This window comes from Cyprinus carpio, chromosome B10 (assembly GCF_018340385.1).
Source record: "Cyprinus carpio isolate SPL01 chromosome B10, ASM1834038v1, whole genome shotgun sequence".
Taxonomy (NCBI): domain Eukaryota; kingdom Metazoa; phylum Chordata; class Actinopteri; order Cypriniformes; family Cyprinidae; genus Cyprinus; species Cyprinus carpio.
In genome coordinates this window covers 10147511-10168292 of record NC_056606.1, presented here as the reverse complement: position 1 = coordinate 10168292, position 20782 = coordinate 10147511, and the positions used below count along the sequence as shown (strand labels likewise).

Below are 20782 nucleotides of genomic sequence, written 5' to 3'. Positions count from 1 at the left end.
CACCATTACACAGATGACCAGATGTACAAAAAAATTGTCCAACAGATTTGCACTGTCAAAGTCAAAAACATAGTGCCACTTAGGCACTGGATGAATTGATATATAATTACTACACACAAGCAGAATACATAGACCTTTTTATTTCCTGTTTTATCATTTTTTCTTTTTTTTTCTTTCTTTTTTATTTTTTATTTATTTTTATTTTTATTTTTTATTTTTTAAGGGAGAGGTTTATACCATAGGGAAGTATGAACTGGCTCACATTACAGTCTTATTGATTTCAAAACCTAGCACAAAATGAAGGATTGATCCTTTCAATTTGCAAAAATCATAAGGTTGTAAGAAAACAAAAAAACAAAAAAAAAAAACAATTTAGACCAAAACACTACAGCATTACATATAGCTAGAATGTTAATGTTAACGTTGATCGCCACAGAGCCGACATCGTTTCGGTGTCTTCTTTTTGCACTCTATGCATGTATGTAATCAGTGTATGTTTGTGTTTGAATAATTTGATTAATGTCTACATACTTCAGCAGAGACGATACACATCTCAATTTTCATCATAAATGAGAAAAAATGATAATTATGAAAAACATATCTGTTAATTTATATCTATATATAATTTCTGTTTAATTGCGTTTAACATGCAAAACAGTCACTTGGTGATCTGACAGCACTAACCCACACCTGAAAGAGACTCAAGTGTGTGTGTGTGTGTGTGTGTGTGTGTGTGTGTGTGTGTGTGTGTGTGTGTGTGTGTGTATGTGTGTTCTTTGTGATTATACGGTCTCAAAGCAGTACGAACATCTCTCCTTTACTGAACAGTATCTCTACAGACTTAGAAGGGAAAGAAAGGAGAGATGTGCTCCCTTTTAAAAACAGAAAATTTAAGCATGATGTCTGAATGTTAAGAAAACATTCCCATTATTTACAAAATTTTAATCAACAACTATGGAACTGTCATGAAGCTATATCTCATCATTGATTATATACAGTAGAAAAACTCTATACTGCCAACCACTGTGGTCTTAGTCTAATCTCCACTCAACTTCTATTTTTGCCCTAGAAAGCACCATATGCTGTAGTTAAACATGTCCATAATCATGGCTGCATAGTCCATGGTGGTTCAACTGCTGTGAGAGCATAAACACTGGTGTGTCTTGATTGTGTGTGTGTGTTTATGCATGTAGGGGCCAGTACCTGTGCTTAGTTTCCAGCAGAAGTGACAATAATATTAACTTGATTTTCTGCTCTTTCTTGTCACATTGTACAATACAAGCCACCAGGGGGCAGTACTGACATTGGTCCAGCAATGCACACCAGATAAAGGGAGGTTGGTAACATCAGATATGCAAAAGTTACAAGCAGTAGCTAAGGGCAAGTAGCTGGACTAAGACATAAAGCTGTCAGGAAGTGGGATGATATCTATCAAACATTCAAAACAGCAGCAAAGGAAGTGGGTGTGTTTTGAAATGAAGCCACAAGCATTCATTCTACTATTTTACAGACTATCGAGAAGCTGTTGTGCTTCAGTCCTGTGGGGATTTTAGGTGTACAGCATGTGGACAACCTGTTCATAGTGTGTTATGCATTAGAGAGCAAGAACGCACATCAATTTGTGTTTTGTATTCATACAAATCATGGGTGTGCATGATTTTGTACTGTATGAAATGAGATTTACTTGCTCTTAGAAAATATACTGAGTAAAGCATCATTCTGAGATTTTAGCATTACTTTGGGAGCAGGACAGAAGCGTTAGAGATCTCTGTGCCCTGTTCTAGGACATTTTTGTGAGTGTAAAGCAAGTGATTTCGCTGCTACATTCCCATCTCTGTAGGCGTTTATTTTTTTATCTGCTCTAGAAATCAGACACTGGTCTTTCTGATAAAGTTTTGTTTCCAGCAGATCAAGGAGTGAGACAGAGCCAGGGGTGGTTGTTTCTTCCCCATTTGACATTGAGGGAGGAAGGCAGGGATGGAGTTAGATAAAACTCTTGGTATGGCATGAGTTCATATCCAGTTTAACTGGATTAATTTGATCCTTTTAAAAGAGGTGAGGGACTTCCCTCATCATGGTTGAAAATGTCATTTGCAAGGTGCGAGTGGGCTTGGACATCGCTGATTAATTTCTGCACCAGAACTAGAAAAATAGCCAATCAGAGTCACAGGTTCACATGTTAATTTGTAATTTCTCTTCTTTCTTCAACTGGAATTGGTAAATAAGGTATATAGAAGGAACTTTTCTCTTTACATTTTCAGTATTTTTGGTTTTCTCTTTCTGTCAGCATTTGCTACAAACATAAGCTGATAGCTGTAATATTGTTGTGGGACGTTATTTGTTACTCCTCGCCATCATCTTTTCCTTTATCCTTCTTGTCCTTCTTTTCCTTCTTCTTCTTTTTCTTCTTCTTAGACTCCTCTTTCTTTCCGAAGGTGATGAACTCGCCCTTATCATCAACGGCACCTGGGTCCTGCCGAATGGAGATGATGGCAGGAGCACCGGGAATAATGAAGGCTTCAGGGGGGATCTCTCCTGGCTTCAGGGCTTGTGGAGGACCGTAGCCGGGGCCTGCACCGTAGCGGAAGCTCCAGCTGTTACTGTTGATTCCAGCTCCAACAGGAGGGGACAGCTGTCCCTCTCCCTCCCCATCTGAGTGAGAAGAATTACAATGATTAGACTGTGTCATTATACTTTCCTCATATAAACCAAGATACTGCATTACCTAATGGCTCAAAAGTCATGTTTAAAAAAGTCAAAAATAAAAGCCCTAAATTTTTTATATATTTGGGGAGACAGAAATGGAGAGAGAACTTTTATTACAACAATCCTGATATTACAACAATCCAAAAAATCTTATTAAAGAATGAAAGTCAGGGCAGGGTTAATTGCGGTTGTAAAATGTAATATGGTGTGACTCCCCAAAAACTCTTTATGAATAATTTATTTATTATTAATAATTCATGACGTAAATAAATAAATAAATAAATGCATGAATGAAGGAATGAATTAATCTTATTCACTTTAACTTGATGGTTACACAACACAACACAAGTCTCTGCATTTAAACTTTTCTTAAAAAATCATTTTATTTCTTGGCACGTGTGTTTTATAATAATATAATATAATATAATATAATATAATATAATATAATATAATATAATATAATATAAATATAATATAATATAATATAATATAATATAATATCTTTCTCTCTAGAGATGTATGGCAAAAAGTATTTGAACTAAAACCCTGATTGGGGAAGCAGGTTGGTTTTCTTTATTTAACATTGGTCTAAACCTACAAGTAATACACACAGAGAGGGACACTGGATCACTCTGGAGTGCACTTTCATACAATGTTCATGTTTGAAAGTGCACTACCCCAACAGGGACAGAGACCTGAGTCTGGAGTGAGAGACTTATGTACTACTTTCCCTACAGAAACAGGGCTCTTTGCCACACCAGTTACTCTATGACCTACTTTCATTTCTGTGTTTTATTTAGATCTCACCATGGCCCTGAAATGCAATTCTATTTGTTTTTGATCTGTACGTTTACTATGACAGTACCGCACGGCTTATTTCAATAAATGCAAAACCTAGCAGGGATTATCCATTTTGATATTCTTTCCTCGGCTTAAATAAATCTGCATGCGTGAATTGTGCGTCTATGTGTGTGCGCAACAACTAGACTAAATTGGGAATCCTTCTCCTGCTCAGTTTCAGGCACATGTCTAAATTTAGACACGTCAAATCCTGCCATTAATATTTTTTATGTGTCTACTGATCTATTATGTATAATCTTGAACATCCTAAAAATATACCACCTCTCCGTCCATACAGAACAGTCATGGTACACAGATGGTACAGAAAAGAGTCAGTGAGGGAGTGTTTACATGCACACATTCACAGAAGCACTGTGTGTCGCCCCCTGGGCTTGACAGATCACATTTGGCTGAGAAGGTCAGAAATTGTGGTTCAGAGTGGTAGCAGTGGTCAGATCTCTAGTGAGAGAGTAACTCATGTGTTCATGAGTTAGTCACACCTCACTCCATCTCCCTGCGGCTTTCATTATTGCAGCAATATCAGTGCATGTGTGTGTCTGTGTGTTAAGTTTCATGTCAGAGCAGGTCAGCTGAGCAGGGGTGCATTTCCCAAAAGCATCATTAGCTAACCATGGTAGTTAATTCCATTGAAATCTATTGGTAACGACGGACATGCGACCATAGTTGCTTTTGGGAAATGCACCCCTGCTCAGCTGACCTGCACCTCAGACTAGTTTTTGTCCTCATGAGACTAAAGAGAAGATCAGCAGACTGGAGCTGGAAGAAACAGTCTAAAAGTCTAAGTTTTTACATGTGCTAAGTTCTTAAAAATGTACTATTTGTATTAATTTTTGCACGTTTTGAAAAAGTAGCCCACAATTTTCAATAACTTTTAAGTTTATGACTCTAAAAATAAACGCAAAATAGAACTAGTAAAAGTAAGTAAACATTTTTCTTCTTCTTTATATTTCCATTTGTTGGTTGCACCACATGACTTTGATTCTGCAAATGTTTTTCAACTGTTAATGAAGCAGTTATCTTGAATAAAAAATAAATAAATAAATAAATAAATAAAAAATTATTCCCTAAAGAAATAAAATAAAACACTGTGCCAAAATAGTTTTGTTAGTTAGGTTTTCTTTTTAAGAATTTTATTCATTTAATAAAGCTCTTTTTAGTATGATAACAGGATATTTGTCACATTGACACTCTGCCTTTATTCCAAATTTATTTTATTACTGAAATTAAAAACATGTTTATCACAGAAGGTGTCTGTATGTTTGAAGTGCATTTTTTACATTTATTTTTCAATAAATTATTATACTTTTGTATTTTTTTTTTCATATGGTTCAATTTTTTTTTACCATTTTCCATTTAATGTCTCTAAAAATAAAAGTCAAAAATAATATTGTTGGTTGCACCACATGACTTCAATTCTGCTAACGTTTTTCAACTATTAATAAACAGTAAAGAAGTTTAGTTATTATTTCATCCTTTCCTTTTTTTTTTCTCAGGATAGTTGTATCACTCTGAAACTCAGAATTTATGCCAAATTAATTTTATTCCAGAAATTAAAATTATGCTTATCATAGAGCTTATCACATTAATGCTGTCTTGATTTTAGTTTGATGATTTTCTTTGCCTTAATTGTGCCTAAAGAGGGTATTAAGGCCATTAGATAATGTTGTTCTGTGGTTTAGCCTTAGTGTCCAAATGTCCAAAATTATTATTTTTCCTTTTAAATAATATAAAATTTCATTAATCATTTTTATTTAATCTTCTTTTTTTCCATAAATCAATGCTATTGGTCACCCTTTATGTTTGTCGGTGGGTTTTACAAAAAATCATCCAATGAAAAGTAATAAAAAGAGCTTGTGATTAAACCCCCGTAACTCCACTAGATCCTCAAACTGTCGGTAAAATCTTGATCTGTTGTCATAATTTTAGTAAAATGTTAATATTAATAATGATAACAGCCACAATATAGAGCAACATTACATATTGCTTTGCTATATCAGTGGAGCCAGATAAATGTGTGCATTTAAAGACAAATACTTGATCTACTATGCATTTATGTGTTAGATGCACATGTGCTACTTTTTGTACTATTTCTGGTCCTTTCAGGCCTCCGGTCTTTATTTTTTCCTGTGATGTTTCTATCTCTCCTACCTTGCTCGTTCTTCCATTTTGAGTATGATTGGTTGCCGTGGAAACCTCCTCCCCCACCCCCTGCTCGCCCACTCCAAGCTGCTCCTGCTGCAGTATCTAAGATTCATTGTTGTTGCCTGGCAACAAGTCACGCAGTGTTTCCTAGCAACAAGACCACCGGAGGGGTCTGCCAATCCTGAACCTCTGTTCATCTCCAACCCCCGCATACCTGCTCGTCTCTTCCAGCATCACTCTCATTCTATCATCCCTTTCCTTCTCTATTACTCGCCGTCTCTCTGCATCCCACATGCTTTATCTTTTAAATGAATCACAGTATAGTATCCTCATATATCTCTCATATTAATCTGTGTCTCATTTTCCTGCTTGGCCTCTTTTCCATTCCTCCTGTTCCCATGACCTCAACCGTGTTGTAATTTACAAGCACTAAACCAGCGCTTACACAACACACCTGCGTTGCCTCAATAACACAACATTAGCCTGGTAATAATCACCATTTAGTTGGACAACTAGACTGGATTTCAAAAGTCTATCAGATTTGCGGTGTGTAGTTCGTCCTTTGGCTTCACCTCTCTGCAGGTTGCTAATAAAGAATCAATGGATTTATCTTTCTCCTCTCCTCTTTTTTTGCTCTTTGTCTCTCTTGATCTGTCCCACTTACTCTATTCGTTTCTTCCCACTGTCTGCCGTCATTCCAGTTCAGCTCTGCTCTATCAGCCTGCCAATATCTCCACCATCCACCACCCAGGAGACCCACCACTCTTGCTTCATTCCTCTAATGGCACATTAGATTGATCGTCCTCTGTCTATCTGGCTGATCTTTGAGGAGAAGCGTATCTCAGTAATGCAAATTCAATAACCCCAAACAGGCCTTGTGCATCACAATATTTAGATACTTTGGTTCTGAACTTCAGCACAGTAAATGAAAGATGCCATTTGAGCACAATGGGCATGTAGACACAAGAGGTAAATTGGGTTGTCAATTTATGTTTTAATGCTTAATCCTGTTCTGTACACACACAGTTCACAGTTAATTTATTGCCTTCTAAAACTGAATTAACTTCAGGTAAAAAAAATCTGGTAGTGACAAAAGCATTTACAGATATTAAACATTTGTCTTACGCAGCTATTGTCTTAAGTTCTGTCGTTACCATCATAGATCAACGATTCAGTGTTTCCCAAAACCATATTTGAAATAAACATTCACAAACAGCATTGCAAACCTGTGTGGTTAGAACTGCGGTTAGAAGCATAGATTCTTCTTAGTATTGCATGTGGTCTTAAACAAATTATGCACAATAAGCAAGCTAGCATGCAGTACAATTTATATATTTTAAATATGGTATATTTAAATACATACATATGAATCTTTATATTTTAGAATGTACTTAATAAGAGCCATTTTTGAAGAGTGTGCATATGAATAAATGGGCAACTATGACGTAAGAGGAAACTGTGATGAATCAAAACTTAAATAAAGCAAAATGGAAAAGAACAAAAATAATGAAGTAGTCACCAGCTGCAATGTTCATCACAGCATCATCTTAGATATCTTGAATTATTTTGCAGGTCATCAGTAAAGGAATAGTTCACCCAAAAATGAAAATTCTGTCATCAATTATTCACCATCATGTCGTTTCAAACCTGTAAGTCCTTCATTCATCTTTGGAACACAAATTAAGATATTTTTGATGAAATCCAGGAGCTTTCTGACCCTCCATAGACAGCAATGCAACTGTCAAGTTCAAGGCCCAAAAAGGTATTAAGGACATTGTCAAAATAGTCCATGTGACATTAGAGGTTCAACCGTAATGTCATGAAGCTACAAGAATACTATTTGAATCTACAAGAATACATTCATGAGAGTAATATGATGCATGCGTGTGGTGCTGCTGAAGTAGAACCTGGATGTGCTGTGCTTTGTTTACAAGCAAAAGAAGATGCAAGCCGTACATAAAACAGTCTTCGTAAACCTATCTGAAGATTTCAACAGGGAAGATGATTTGCAATTTTTTTCCCAGCCTTACTTATTTGAACCAGAATATGCAGACGATGAACTAAGAAAGATGGTACGTCGTGGTACTCTCATGAATGGCAGCGGAGACTGACACGGAAGAGAAGAGATTGTTGAATAAAGTCATTATTTTTGCTTTCTTTGAACACAAAAAATTATTCTTGTAGCTTCATAACATTACCGTCGAACCATTGATGTCACATGGACTATTGTAACAATGTCCACACTACCTTTCTGGGCCACAAACGTTTCAGTTTCGATGCTGTCTATGCAGGGTCAGCTCTCAGATTTCATCAAAAATATCTTAATTTGTGTTCCAAAGATGAATGAAGGTCTTACGGGTTTGGAACGGCATGAAGGTGAGAAATTAATGACAGAATATTCATTTTTGGGTAAACTATCCCTTTAACAACGGTCCTATATTATTGAACCAACATGGTTCAAACCACGGAAATGCGACCATGTTCAGGAAACAGTTAGTTTCTACAACAATGCATTATACTATGCTTGTTAAGCAGCGTGTAGTACACTGTCAACATTGTACAATGTTGTTGTAGGGGAATATATCATTAACTAGTTGTTAATGACATATTTAAACACAAATCAGTTGTGCTGCTCATCTGTATGTACGGCACAAGAAATCACATGGAACTAGGTAAGCAAATAAGAAAGAGCCCATAACAAATCCAAATGCTCCATCTTGGAAATAAGCCACATACTAAAATATTTCTACCTGCACTTGCCTACTTTTTTTACCCTATATGAACTGGATTGCTTTATGGGCCAAGACAAGCCCAAAGACACTTAATACGTGTTGTTTATATTAATAAGTAGACATAACAAACAAAAACAGAACATGATGGCTCTGTTGACAGTGGTTTAGCTACTGCTAAATAGCAGATACCAAATGCCAGATGCCAGAACATTGGTGTCAATCACTGCATACTTCACTCCCATTATTTAAATGCAGTTTCACTCCCATATTCAAATGCGGTTGTTACTCCTGAAACTGTGTGCTTGGCCATTGTGCACAGGACCGTGCACTGCCCCTTTGCCCTCATTGGCTGAGGTGCCCCTCTCACCAATCCCCTCATCACCCCAGCTCAAAGCTGTCTGTTATCGCTCTGCTAAAGATCCGCTGATTCCGCTAATCCACTCCGTGCTTTACACTCACTCAAGAGCATCACTCACAATCTGTGTGCCTCTCTCTGGAGAGTGCACAGTCCCTGAAGGTCGTTGCATTACCAGGTAGATGCATTACGATCCACATTAGTCAGTGGTTGATCTGCTGAATTAGTTGGTAGTTTGTTTTTGTTGGTAATGACTCTCCTTCTAAAAGTGTAGTACAAAATAAACATGTTCTTAGAATTAGAATGTCTAATCAAATTATTGTAACTTATCAGATCTAATATAGATAACACCAAATTTTCTGTTGTTGGCATCCTTTGTAGACAAAAAAAAATGCCTTCACGAAAAAAGAAGACAGAGAGAGAATGAGCGAAGGGAGGCTGCTAAAGGCACTTCAACATTGCAAACATGAATACAAAGCTCCAGCAAGCCAACAGGTAAATCATCATATAGAATATTTAGCAGTTTGTCACACTTTAATTCTTGTAATTAAGTATATTTCCCATTATAATCACCTGTCTTGATACTAGTAATCGATAACACATCATATTTTATTAAAACCATAACACAAAATTAAATTAAATTAGTTGTTTATTAGTATATAATATAGATGTATGCAGTAAAATATTAAATTAAATGTCTAATACTTACGGGGAGAGTGGAGTAAGATTATATATAGCCATTTTTTCTATATAGCCCTTTTTTACTAATGTGGTCCTCAAGATAAGGGAAAATGATGCAGAAGTACAATGAAAGAATCTATCCTATCCAAATGAAAGTATGCCATTTTAATATCATTTTAAATGATCAGAAAGTATCTATGACAAAGGGTTCTAAAAATATAGCTTCTTATAAAAAAAAGTGTTCCCATGGCTCAGTTTGCCCTGAGTTTGGGGTAAGTTGACCCGAGTCGAGTCAGTGGGTAAGATGCACCATCTGGGTGAAATATGACCATCTGACTGAATCTGATTCAAACCTCTCTAATAAATAATAAATAATGAATAAATAATAATTTAAAAACTAATTTAATAATTTATTTTTACAGACAGTCATATTTATTTTCTTAAAGTTAACTTTAACAACATAAAACCAACCAAATAAAGATTAAATTTCAATATTTAATTGTTTGTTTCTGAAACAATATGTTGGCTACCAAAGTTGTAGCCTTCCTAAAAACAAACTAAACAGAGAGTTTGTTGGCCATTAGTGACTACTGGTGGAAAGATATATTTATTTATTTATTTTTATTTGTTTTCTTAGAAATATTTGGCAACACTGCCAGAACTTAAACTGATCGTAATCAAAAGAGCCCACAGACATGTTATTGCTGACAGGATACCACATTCGTTAAGGCAAAAACAAAAATGATATAACATGATATTATCTGTCAGAAACGTTATCATCGCTATCAAAGCAGTAGCATATAACACTCGTGCAGAGATCTGTAGAACAAGTATATTACGTCTATGCTATTTCATATTGTAGTTAAATTTTCACAAAGTCATGCCAACAACATTCATAAGGGTACTAGACAAAGTTATCATCTATATAGCAATGGTTATTAATGAAAACTATAACAGTAATAGGCCTATGTATTGCTGAATGAATACTAAACAACTGATAAAATGATATACCCCTAACCTAAAGTAATGGTGCAATGTGATATAATTTAACAATGCTCATTCCTCCAAAACAGAGAAAACATCTTTCACAAACATCTACATATCTGTCTCTTTTAAAGTGTTTAGTGTATATAATAAGTGGGGTTATTATAACACAATTCCCACCCAGACCACACTAATTTTCAAACCCTTGCTACGGCCATGGTGCCTTCCATTCCCCCAATGTGTTTCTCCTTTCCACAGTCTGGCAGAAATGATGCGTGGTTCCAAAACACATGGTCACATGACAGTAAAAGTGTACAGTTGTCAAGATCCAGGGGGTGGGTAATCTTACCCACTGGCTCAACTTATCCCACTCTCCCCTACTTCCACTGAAGATGAGACAGAAGCAGGCTCAGAGAGTGAGGGAGAGCCCACTCTTATCAAAACATCTACAATAAAGTCAGTTATTACAGAGTGTGTTATCTTCTCTTTTAATTGTATATTTGTAACAGCTGGATAATTTGTATTAACAAGCACCCACCCTCCTTGTGCCCTTTTTTTTGGTTTGGGCCACTGCCCCTCAAAATGTCTGTGCACGGCCCTCATTGTGCACTTACACAAAATAAACACATTTGGATCATTGTGTCAATTAATGATTATGTTTCCTAATTATGTGCTGAAATGAGGCATTTGTGGGACACACCACTAAATTACAAATTAAATTCTGTCAGGGAAGGACTTCTATGGAAGCAGAGAATGAAAATATGCTAGTAGATCTATAAAAAATGACACACCACAGACCACGGCAAGTCATTGGCTGGATTGCTAGTTGCAGAAAGTCTGAAAAAAATAATGGGAAAGCTCGAGCCAGACTTGCAGACTTGTTCCCTGTCATTTTGGATCTAGGGAACAGTATTGCAACACAAAGAGACAACGCAAAGTGCATCTTGTACTTGGATTGAGGATCTTTCAGGGCATGCAAGACTGTAAAAGAGCAAGAACAGGACAGAGAAAGAGGAAGAGCTGACATTTTTGGATGAATAAATCTAACCTGCTTTAAACAGGTTGTTTTAAACATGCATGAATCCATGTCACTTTGAAACAGCTTCAGTTTGGGTCAAAAAATTTTGGGTCAAAAAATTTCTTACTAACATTCATTACGGGAAATCCAGAATCACCATATGCATTAGGCATTTTAATTAAAACAGATGTAATAGGTTGATGAACATGATCATTTCCAAGAGAGAAAATTACTAGATTAGCAAGAGCATGAAGTTTTGCGAGAAGATGATGGAGTCGTTGGTTTCGGATGATTAAAATTTAATTACACTGCGGACATCTTTAAGATGTGACCTCACCTGCTGCACTGGAGACTGTGGGCCAGTTCTGGACCAGCATGCCTTGCGCTCCCTGCATCACAGCTGATGCCTCCTCCATATGCACAGAACTAAAAAGAAAACAATTAGCATGTCATTAGTCTTGAAAAATCACACATCCAGTATTATTATTATTTTATTTCATTTAATTTTTTTGAGTACTATTAAAAATACACAGAGAAAATGTTCAGTAAAACTGATTCAAAAAATAGTTCACATTAAAATACAGCTCCACTTTTGGGCTGTGGTAGTTGAGGGGGACAGTGTTATGTGTCAAGAGCTGCTGTGTTTGCATGTATTTATTTAAGCTTTGGTCTGAAGGTGCGTGTGAGGGTGAAGGTACGTGTGACAGAGTGTGCTAGACTATCTATGATCTAATCTGCTGTGCGTGAGGTGATGTGTGTGTGGCGTGCGAGTTGTCATGATGGTATCATGATGTTTTAACTCCTTCAGACATGTTGACTGGAAAGCACATTGATAGAGAATCTAAATTTATACAGGAAAGAAGGCAGGGAGATACACAAGATGATACAAAAATGACCTCTTTTTAAGTATATTAAAAATATATTTTAAATATAAAAGATATATTCTGAAGTATATTTTAGATATTATTTAACATCCACAAGATTACTTGTTTTACTTGAGTAGCAATATTATATGAGGTGCAGATATGTATCATAAAATACCGTTCAAAAGTTCAGAGGTCATTAAGATGTCTTAATGTTTTTGAAAGAAGTCTCTTATGCTTACCAAGACTGCATTTATGTGATGAAATACAGTAAAACAGTAATACTGTGAATTATTGTTGAGCTGTTTTCTATTAAAATATATTTTAAAATGTAATTTACTTCTGTGATGCAAATATTAATTTTCAGCAGTCATTACTCCCTTCTTCAGTGTCACATCACGATCCTTCAGAAATCATTCTAATATGTGATTTGGTGCTCAAAATTAATATTATTATTATTATTATTATTATCATTATTATCAATGTTGAAAACAGTTGTGCTTCCTAATATTTCATGGAATTTGTGATATATCTTTTTTTTCAGGATTTTTTGATGAATTGAAATTGCAATATAACAGAATTTATGTGAAATATAAATCTTTTGTAACAATATAAATATCTTTGATGTCACTTTTGATCAATTTAATGCATTCTTGCTATATGAAAGTATTAGGGGAAAATAAATAAATAATAAATAAACATTGAAATAAAATAAAAAATCCGTATTTTGAACCGTAATGTAAGTGTACAGTATTTGCCTTTACCGCAGTAGCATATTTTTTGCAGGTTTTTAAATTCTTTATGTTGATGCCTAAAACAAATGAAAAAAAATGCCAAAAGACTAAATATATTTGTATCAAAGATGGGTTACTCATGATATCTAGGGCATATTTTAAATAAATGTATCTGTTTCGAGGGTTTTTATATTAACTGGAAAATATATATTGCGAATAGGATTTTCTGCAGTGTAGGAATGATGAAGAAACACAGAAGAAATGTGAAAAGAAAGATGATATAAAAGTGAAAGTGTTCATCAAAGAAAAAAAAATATGTGGATTGTATAGAAATATATTACAATTTCAGCGCCTCTCAACTCAAAGGGCCATTTCATAATCTGATTTCCCCTAATACATTGTTCAGTTTCTTTACCATCTTTATCTCCCCTTCATTATTCCTCTCTCCATTTCTCTCTTTCAGACTGTCAGCAGGCCATGTATAACATAAGCCTGGGAATTTGTGGTAGACAGTTGAAGATGTAGTATGTACTTAAAATTTCAACAAATACCATGCTGCACCCTAGAGTTGCGAGTATGCATTAAAAAGCATTACGTTAAAGGGACATTTCATTTCCTACATACACTTTCCAGTGACGGCTTTTGGCTCTCAGCATGGATCGGTGTGTTTATCACCATGGAAACCACGATCAGACAAGCACCCACATAAAGAGCAGGACTGTGAATTTTGCCACAGCACTCCTATACATCCATTATAAATGTACAGACATGAGGATCAGAAAGGAAGTGGGTATAGCAAAGCATCTGCAATGCAGCACAGGGTGTGCCCAGCCTGCTACAGCTCCCATAACTCTGATCCAGTGTGTGTGTGTTTACATGATGGTTCTTTCTAATTCCCTTACAGCTGAAATGCACCCGTGCCTTGTGGCACAGTGAATCAGTAACTTTTTTTTGCCTAAGGAGAGGCATGTCAATTGAGGGGTGTGGATTTAAAGCCACTGGAGAGGAAGTTTGGATACTGGAGATGTTTGGAGTAAGTCGAAATGAAGAGAAAGTATGACAAAAAGTCATAAAAATAATAAAAAGTATAATAATAATACTAATAATTTGATATAGTGAAATTCCAGAAAGCTTTAAAGATCCCCTCCTGAAATGAAACTGCATATAATTGTTGAAATTCAAATAATCAGTTTAATTAAGGATATGCAATATACATTATCATTAAACATTTTGGAGTTGATAAGATTTTTGTTTTTGAAAAAAGACTCTTATGGTCACCACCAAGGCTGTGTTTATTTGATCAGAAATACAGAAGAAAAAACAATTATATTGTAAAAAGTATTATTAGAATTTAAAACAACTGTTTTTCTATTTTGTATATATTTTAAAATGTAATGATTTTTGTGATAGCAAAGCTGGATATCCATTAGCCATTATTCCAGTCTTCAGTGTCACATGATCCTTCAGAAATCCTTCTGATATGCCGATTTGATGCTCAAGAAACATTTCTGCTTAACAGCAGAATGCATTTATTTGAAATATAAATATTTTGTAAAATAATAAATGTGTTTACTGTCACTTTAGATTAATTTAATTTATCCAATTTAATGCACGATATTAAAACTCTTTGATTTATTGGTATCAGCCGATACTGGCTATTTAATTTTGCATACTCACTTTTTTTCTATTTAAATATATATCACATTAATATCACTTTTACCTTCATCTAATGCTGATTTTAAAAACACTAATAATTCAATAACGCTGTAGCAAATCTCAAAATGTCTCAAAATATCAAAATGTATATTCTGTATGTTTTAATGTTGTGACATCTAAATTAACCTTTCACTAAATTAACATTTTAAATGATTAGGTTTCATTTTTAGTGTTTTATTTTTAATTTATTTAGACAAAACTGAATAGAATTTTAATATATGCAATTTATCGGTTATCGGCCATGACAATCATCTTATCTGACAGAATTAATATTGAATTTAATACTGGTGCATATCTAAATGTAATTTTTTTAGTATGCAAATTTGTACTGTGTTAATATGGTGCTCTAAGTGTCTCAGTAAAATTCCATCTAATTTGTCCCCTGTGTATAATGTCCCCTGTTCCACTTTTTGCACCAGCCTTCAGTCACAGAAAACCACATAAAACACACATACACACGCGCACACACACACACACACACACACACACACACACAACCATCCCCGGAGATGAGCCCACAGGGTAGCACAACATTATCACATAAAACAGACAGTCATTCACCCTTTTGTAACTGTATGTTTGTGGTGGTTAGAGGAGGGGGCCTTGTTTTCTCCAGATGTATGTGTACGTGTGTAAAATGTTAGAGAACAAATATTTTGCATTGCAGAGATGACTCATTTTGTCAGTATTTGTGCATCGAAATACCCCCCCAGAGATTTGAATTTCCTGCTTATCGGTTGTGGGTAAGCTCACACAATCAGCTCATCTGCTAGCTTGTACTTTATGCTTGGTTGTGAAGGACTGTGCATCTGCTGTGGAGAATGCTGATGACCTACATACTCAAGATCAGACTGCAGAGCCACTATGCCGTGGAAAGGCCCTTAGCAAACGCTTCAAAGCTTGTGTTTGTGTGTGATGAAGACAGAAAGAGCACAGTTGGTCCACAGAGAAAGAGACAAGAGGTCAGGAAGAAGTCAGAGAGCTCCTGGTGGTCATGGTTCTGGTGTTTGGATGGGACTCTATTACAGATAATGCAGACAGAAGAACTGACAGTTTTACTTACTGGCTCCTTGTAATTTCTTATTTCACCCTTTTTGTTCAAATTGATCAACATTATATAGAGACAAATTAGTATACCTATTATACTTTGATTTCATTTGGTTGTGGAATTGAATCTGATTTATTTCTGATTTGCACTGCTTCCTAAATTAACTTTGTAATCAAAAAATATGTAGGGGGAAATATATTGGATGACAGAGTAAGGCAGGGATCTCCAACCCTGCTCCTGGAGAGCTACTGTCCTGCAGATTTCCGCTCCAACTCCAATCAAACACACCTGAAGCAGCTAATCAAGGTGTTCAGGGCTACTTGATAATTACAGACAGGTGTGTTGGAGCAGGGTTGGAACTGAAGTCTGCAGGATGGTAGCTCTCCAGGAGCAGGGTTGGAGATCCCTGGAGTAAGGTTAAAATTGGTTAATACCATAAAAATACATTTGTAGTGCATCAAACTTTATGAACTGAACAATATGAACAATGCTGTTTCAGTAAGTTGTATAAACCAGAGTTGTTACTGTTAACTGAAATTAAACATATTAAAATTGTTTTCATTAATTGAAATAAAGCTGAAATAAAATACAATTTAAATATTAGATGAAAAACCTACAATGTAAAACATAAACAATACTCAGTCTCTCCAAGATTTCGCGGGACTTTTTTCTGATTTTTGCTGCCTAAAATGACTGATTTTGCTGCGGCTTTTCGCAAAATTGCAGTGATATTTTTGCCATTTCTTATTGTTTTGCAGTGAAAATATATCACAGACAACATTCTTCTAACATTGTTTTGACTTTTCTGAATTTGACAACCACAGAAGGTCTCACCAGCAACATACAATAAAAGCCAGCACCAGTGCCATTAAGTTCTACAGAAGGTGGCACCAGCACCTGACAGTAAAGCACTCACCCTAATCACACATGTACTCAGTCTCGGAGATGTCTATTTGATGCCTGCATTTACAAATGCAAGATGTATTTTTTTAGAGTGTTTGCCAATCTGCAATATGTCTCTAAGATGTTTCCTGTCAGATGTCAAATAGACATTTATTAGAACGCATGTAAAACTGATTCTAAGACTTTCCCAGATTTGTAGCAGATGTCTTACAGATGTACTTGTGCTGTCTAGGTAGTTGAGATGCAAGATAAAATTAACTTTTATTACCGCCATTCACAATGTCTAAACATAATTGAATAAATACCAAAATATATATATATTAGGGAGTGGAAATGGCTTATAAGCCTAGGAGTACTTTTCTGCAGCCATCTATAGTGGTAATTTATCGTCTTTTTTATTTTTAAATAAGTCTTTGCTTTCCTACATCATGAAACTTTTAGTTTTATAAATGGGGGCAGCCTATGGAGGATAAACAAATAATGTCATCACATTAAAAATAACTTTCAAATTCAGTAATACTTAAATCTTTGAAGTGCTGGGAAAAGTTGTGTCAGGCATTTAAAAACACTCGAAAACATTAGACCATTTCTGCCACAAGTTGTTCCTGTAGTTTTACTAGGAATTGCCCTAAAGTGGGACACTGCCTAATGTGGGACACCTAAGGTCTAGTGTTTGTAGCTCCCCCATAAATACATGAATGCCAGTGAAACTATGGGTTAGCCAAAGCTGTGGTGTCATGTCATCAAAATCACATGACCTCTCTGAGGTCCAGTCATATTTAAGGGCAGAGCAATTGTCAGACAGGAAGCACACTGTGTGAAGACCACCCAAAGGTCAGTGACATAGAGTTTGGACAAACTTGATAATAAGGAGTATAAATTCATTTTAAACAAGACTTGTTACTTGTTAGTCTAATATGCTTATAATATGCTGTTACTGCAGATGTTTATGGTCACGGGATGGTTTGAAGGCTCTTTGTGGTTTTTGTGTGTGTGTGTGTGTACCTAGTATCCCCTATGTTATGAGGACCAGATGTCCCCACAAGTATAGTAATACCAGTACATTTTGACCTTGTGGGGACATTTTTTGGTCCCCATGAGGAAACAAGCTTATAAATCATACAGAATGAAGTGCTTTAAAAATCGCAAATGTTTTTAAAATAGCAGAAAGTTTTGTGTGAGGGGTAGGTTTAGGTGTTGCAAGATTTTATATTTTGCCTTCAAAAAGGCCTAGGCTATGCCTGTTGTTGATGTATGTGTTTGTTGTTAACTAAAATGAACTAGAGAACATGTGCATGTGCATTTAACTCTTTTCTATCTACATAACAACATATATAAGGCCAATGATAATAGTTGCTTAATGTCTTTATAATAAATTCATCAATGCATCTTACTGTATTATTTGTCTGATGAAGTTCAATTATCCATGTTTCAACCATACATAACCAAAAACATTTTACTATTCCACATGAATCAAGGTGATGTTGGCCTTTTATCATATACTTTTCAGTGTCCCACATTAGGAACACAACTGTCCGACAGATTTTCTAAGACGATTTGCACTAAGAGCACTAATATGTCTATTATTTATTTCATGAATGTGTTATCTGCATTTTCTCTTTTGATTTGATTAGGATACATCCTGGGCTTTTTAAAAATGGTATTGGGTGTGATTAATGTTTTGGCTACACATTGCAATATTTCACAAAAGTCTGAAAAGCAAAAAATGTCCCACTTTAGGGCAATTCACTATGTTAAATCCATGGAGAGTGGTGGTGATTTGTGTTTATTGACCAATGTTTTTCCTGGCTTCCACATTAGTGGCATTTGTTCTGATACCTGTAACTTAAGCAGAATTATGCGCTGAGTTTGAATGCTTCTCACAAGATTTCACAGAGATGTTATTGATCCTGCAGCAAATTCGACTGCTTTCTTCACTGTAGGCCTATCTCCCAGTGCTGTGTATAACACTGTCGCGTCTGCGGCAATTCCGAAATTTGCGAGCTCTTGCGAAAATTGCAGAGTTTGCTTGATTTTGCGATAAAATCAGCGATCTGCAGAATCGCAAAATCCTGGAGGGACTGAATAATTAGAAATGAAGCTTTGGCAACTAAATGAAACAAAAACATGTTTAAGTACTTGTACATATTTAAGTAAAATAATAATAATAATAATAATAAAGCTAAATATAAATATGAATTAATATTTTAAGCTAACCTATCAATTATTAAAACCTTATTAATTATTAAATTATATTATATTAATTATTTAAAATCATAAAATGAAAACTGAAAATATAAAAATAAAAGGCAATTCAAAATATGAATAAATATCATGGTAGTACATTAATAATACTAAAATAAAAAGAACTATAAAAATAAAAACAAAATATGTATTTTTATAAAAATACAAATAATTAACATTAGTATATTTATAAATAAATAAAAAATCATTAAACTAGATTATTAAATTCTAAATGGTTTTCATTGTTAATTTATGGTACCTGAAGCAATATCTAATGTTACAAACTGAACCTTACTGTAAAAGTGTACTATTTTTTTCTAATGAGTGAAATAGCAATTTTTTGTTTAATGAAAATCATTTGAAACATTTTATATAATGTATAATATTTTGAGGATGCTTTTTAGCTTCTGCTCTCCCTTCTATTTGATTAAGTTCAAACAAGATTTCCTTGGTTTCCTGCATAATGACATTGAGGGTCAGGATTTGATTATTACCCGTCAGGAAATGAGGAAATTAGAGATGGACATGATTCACAGAGCTTTTACACTTTTACTCAGCTACCAAACTCAAGACCAGAACAAACACTTAACATTTAATTCTTATTTAGCTACAGCAAACAGAGAAGAGATGTTTTCCATATTCGTTCAGAGAGGACTGTAACTCTTTCAGGACATTATTAACAGCAAAAGTGCTTACCTCTGCACTCCTGCCCTCAACGACGCAGAGTAACGCCAGTCAGCATTTGGTCCTTTGGGCTGGAGAAGGAGAGAAAGAGAGAGAAAGATGAGGAGAGATAGAGGGAAAGAAAAGGTGGAATGACAGAAGAGGGTTAGATACATTCTCATCAATAAATCATGCTGTTCTGTGTGTGTTTCTGTCTTGCATTTTAATATGAACCACAGCTAAAGGAGATCAAAACTACAAGGACGATTATTGGCACTATGCCATGGCCCATGACTCACTGGTATAAAACTTGTATGTGTGGAGAGAGTGTTTTTCCTAATAAAACACATGAAGGACACTTGACATTCACCTAATAACATACACAACATTACATAAGGGATGCACGATATATGGTACCATATGGTTAATGACTGATATTAGTGATTTTAATATATCAGCATTTTTTCAGTATGTTTTTACATTTAAACCACAAAAAAAGATTTACTTTGTAATTAGTTAATTAAAATTTACTAACAAATTTTATTTTTGAGTGAAAATTGTTTCAAAGTAATGGCAAGAACACACTGAATTAAACAAGAAATTTTAAGGTAGAAAGATTTGAATGGTATTTTCTTGTGAAATATATTCCAATAATCTTTATTATTCATTTACAACTTTGAAAATTAATTTTACAGTGTGGATAGTCTTTGTCATGCATAATCTAATGCTCATTCAAATTAATCTTAAAAAAACTGTAAATGTATTCTTGACTGAATATGCGCTTTCTATATTTTCAATTGTAATTCTGTGATGAATTAATTCACCTCATAACTTTGAAAATGACTGATTGTGGTGCTTTTATTTTATTATTATAGAATCATAATTTTAATATCAGTCATTTAGCACTTATCAGCCATAACACTGAAATAAATGCATATTTGGTATCAGCCAACATTTTTATATCTGTGCATCACTATAGCCATTACCACACATTTTTAAATGACTTTGCCCTTTCTGCTCAACATCAAGTCCCTAAACATCTTTCTCTTCTCCCAGCATCCATCTCCTCAGTCCCCATGGTACGGGAATGATATCATCCTGGGATACCAGCTGACCTCATGTAATATGATAC

The 20782-nt window shown here is 34.9% G+C and overlaps 1 protein-coding gene across 8 annotated transcripts in view; it reads right to left on the bottom strand.

Annotated features, from left to right (window-relative positions):
- Positions 1 to 1887: 1887 nt before the first annotated feature.
- The window catches only part of LOC109098989 (protocadherin alpha-C2-like), a 69626-nt gene continuing 50731 nt past the window's right edge, over positions 1888 to 20782 (bottom strand). For all 8 annotated transcript variants that reach the window (XM_042732406.1, XM_042732408.1, XM_042732411.1 and 5 more), the window contains 3 exons: positions 19684 to 19742; positions 11817 to 11905; positions 1888 to 2652 (listed from right to left, as the gene is read on the bottom strand). In XM_042732406.1, the coding sequence (XP_042588340.1) occupies positions 2342 to 2652; positions 11817 to 11905; positions 19684 to 19742 (459 nt within the window). In that variant the 3' untranslated portion in view covers positions 1888 to 2341. The remainder of the gene's footprint in view (positions 2653 to 11816; positions 11906 to 19683; positions 19743 to 20782) is intronic.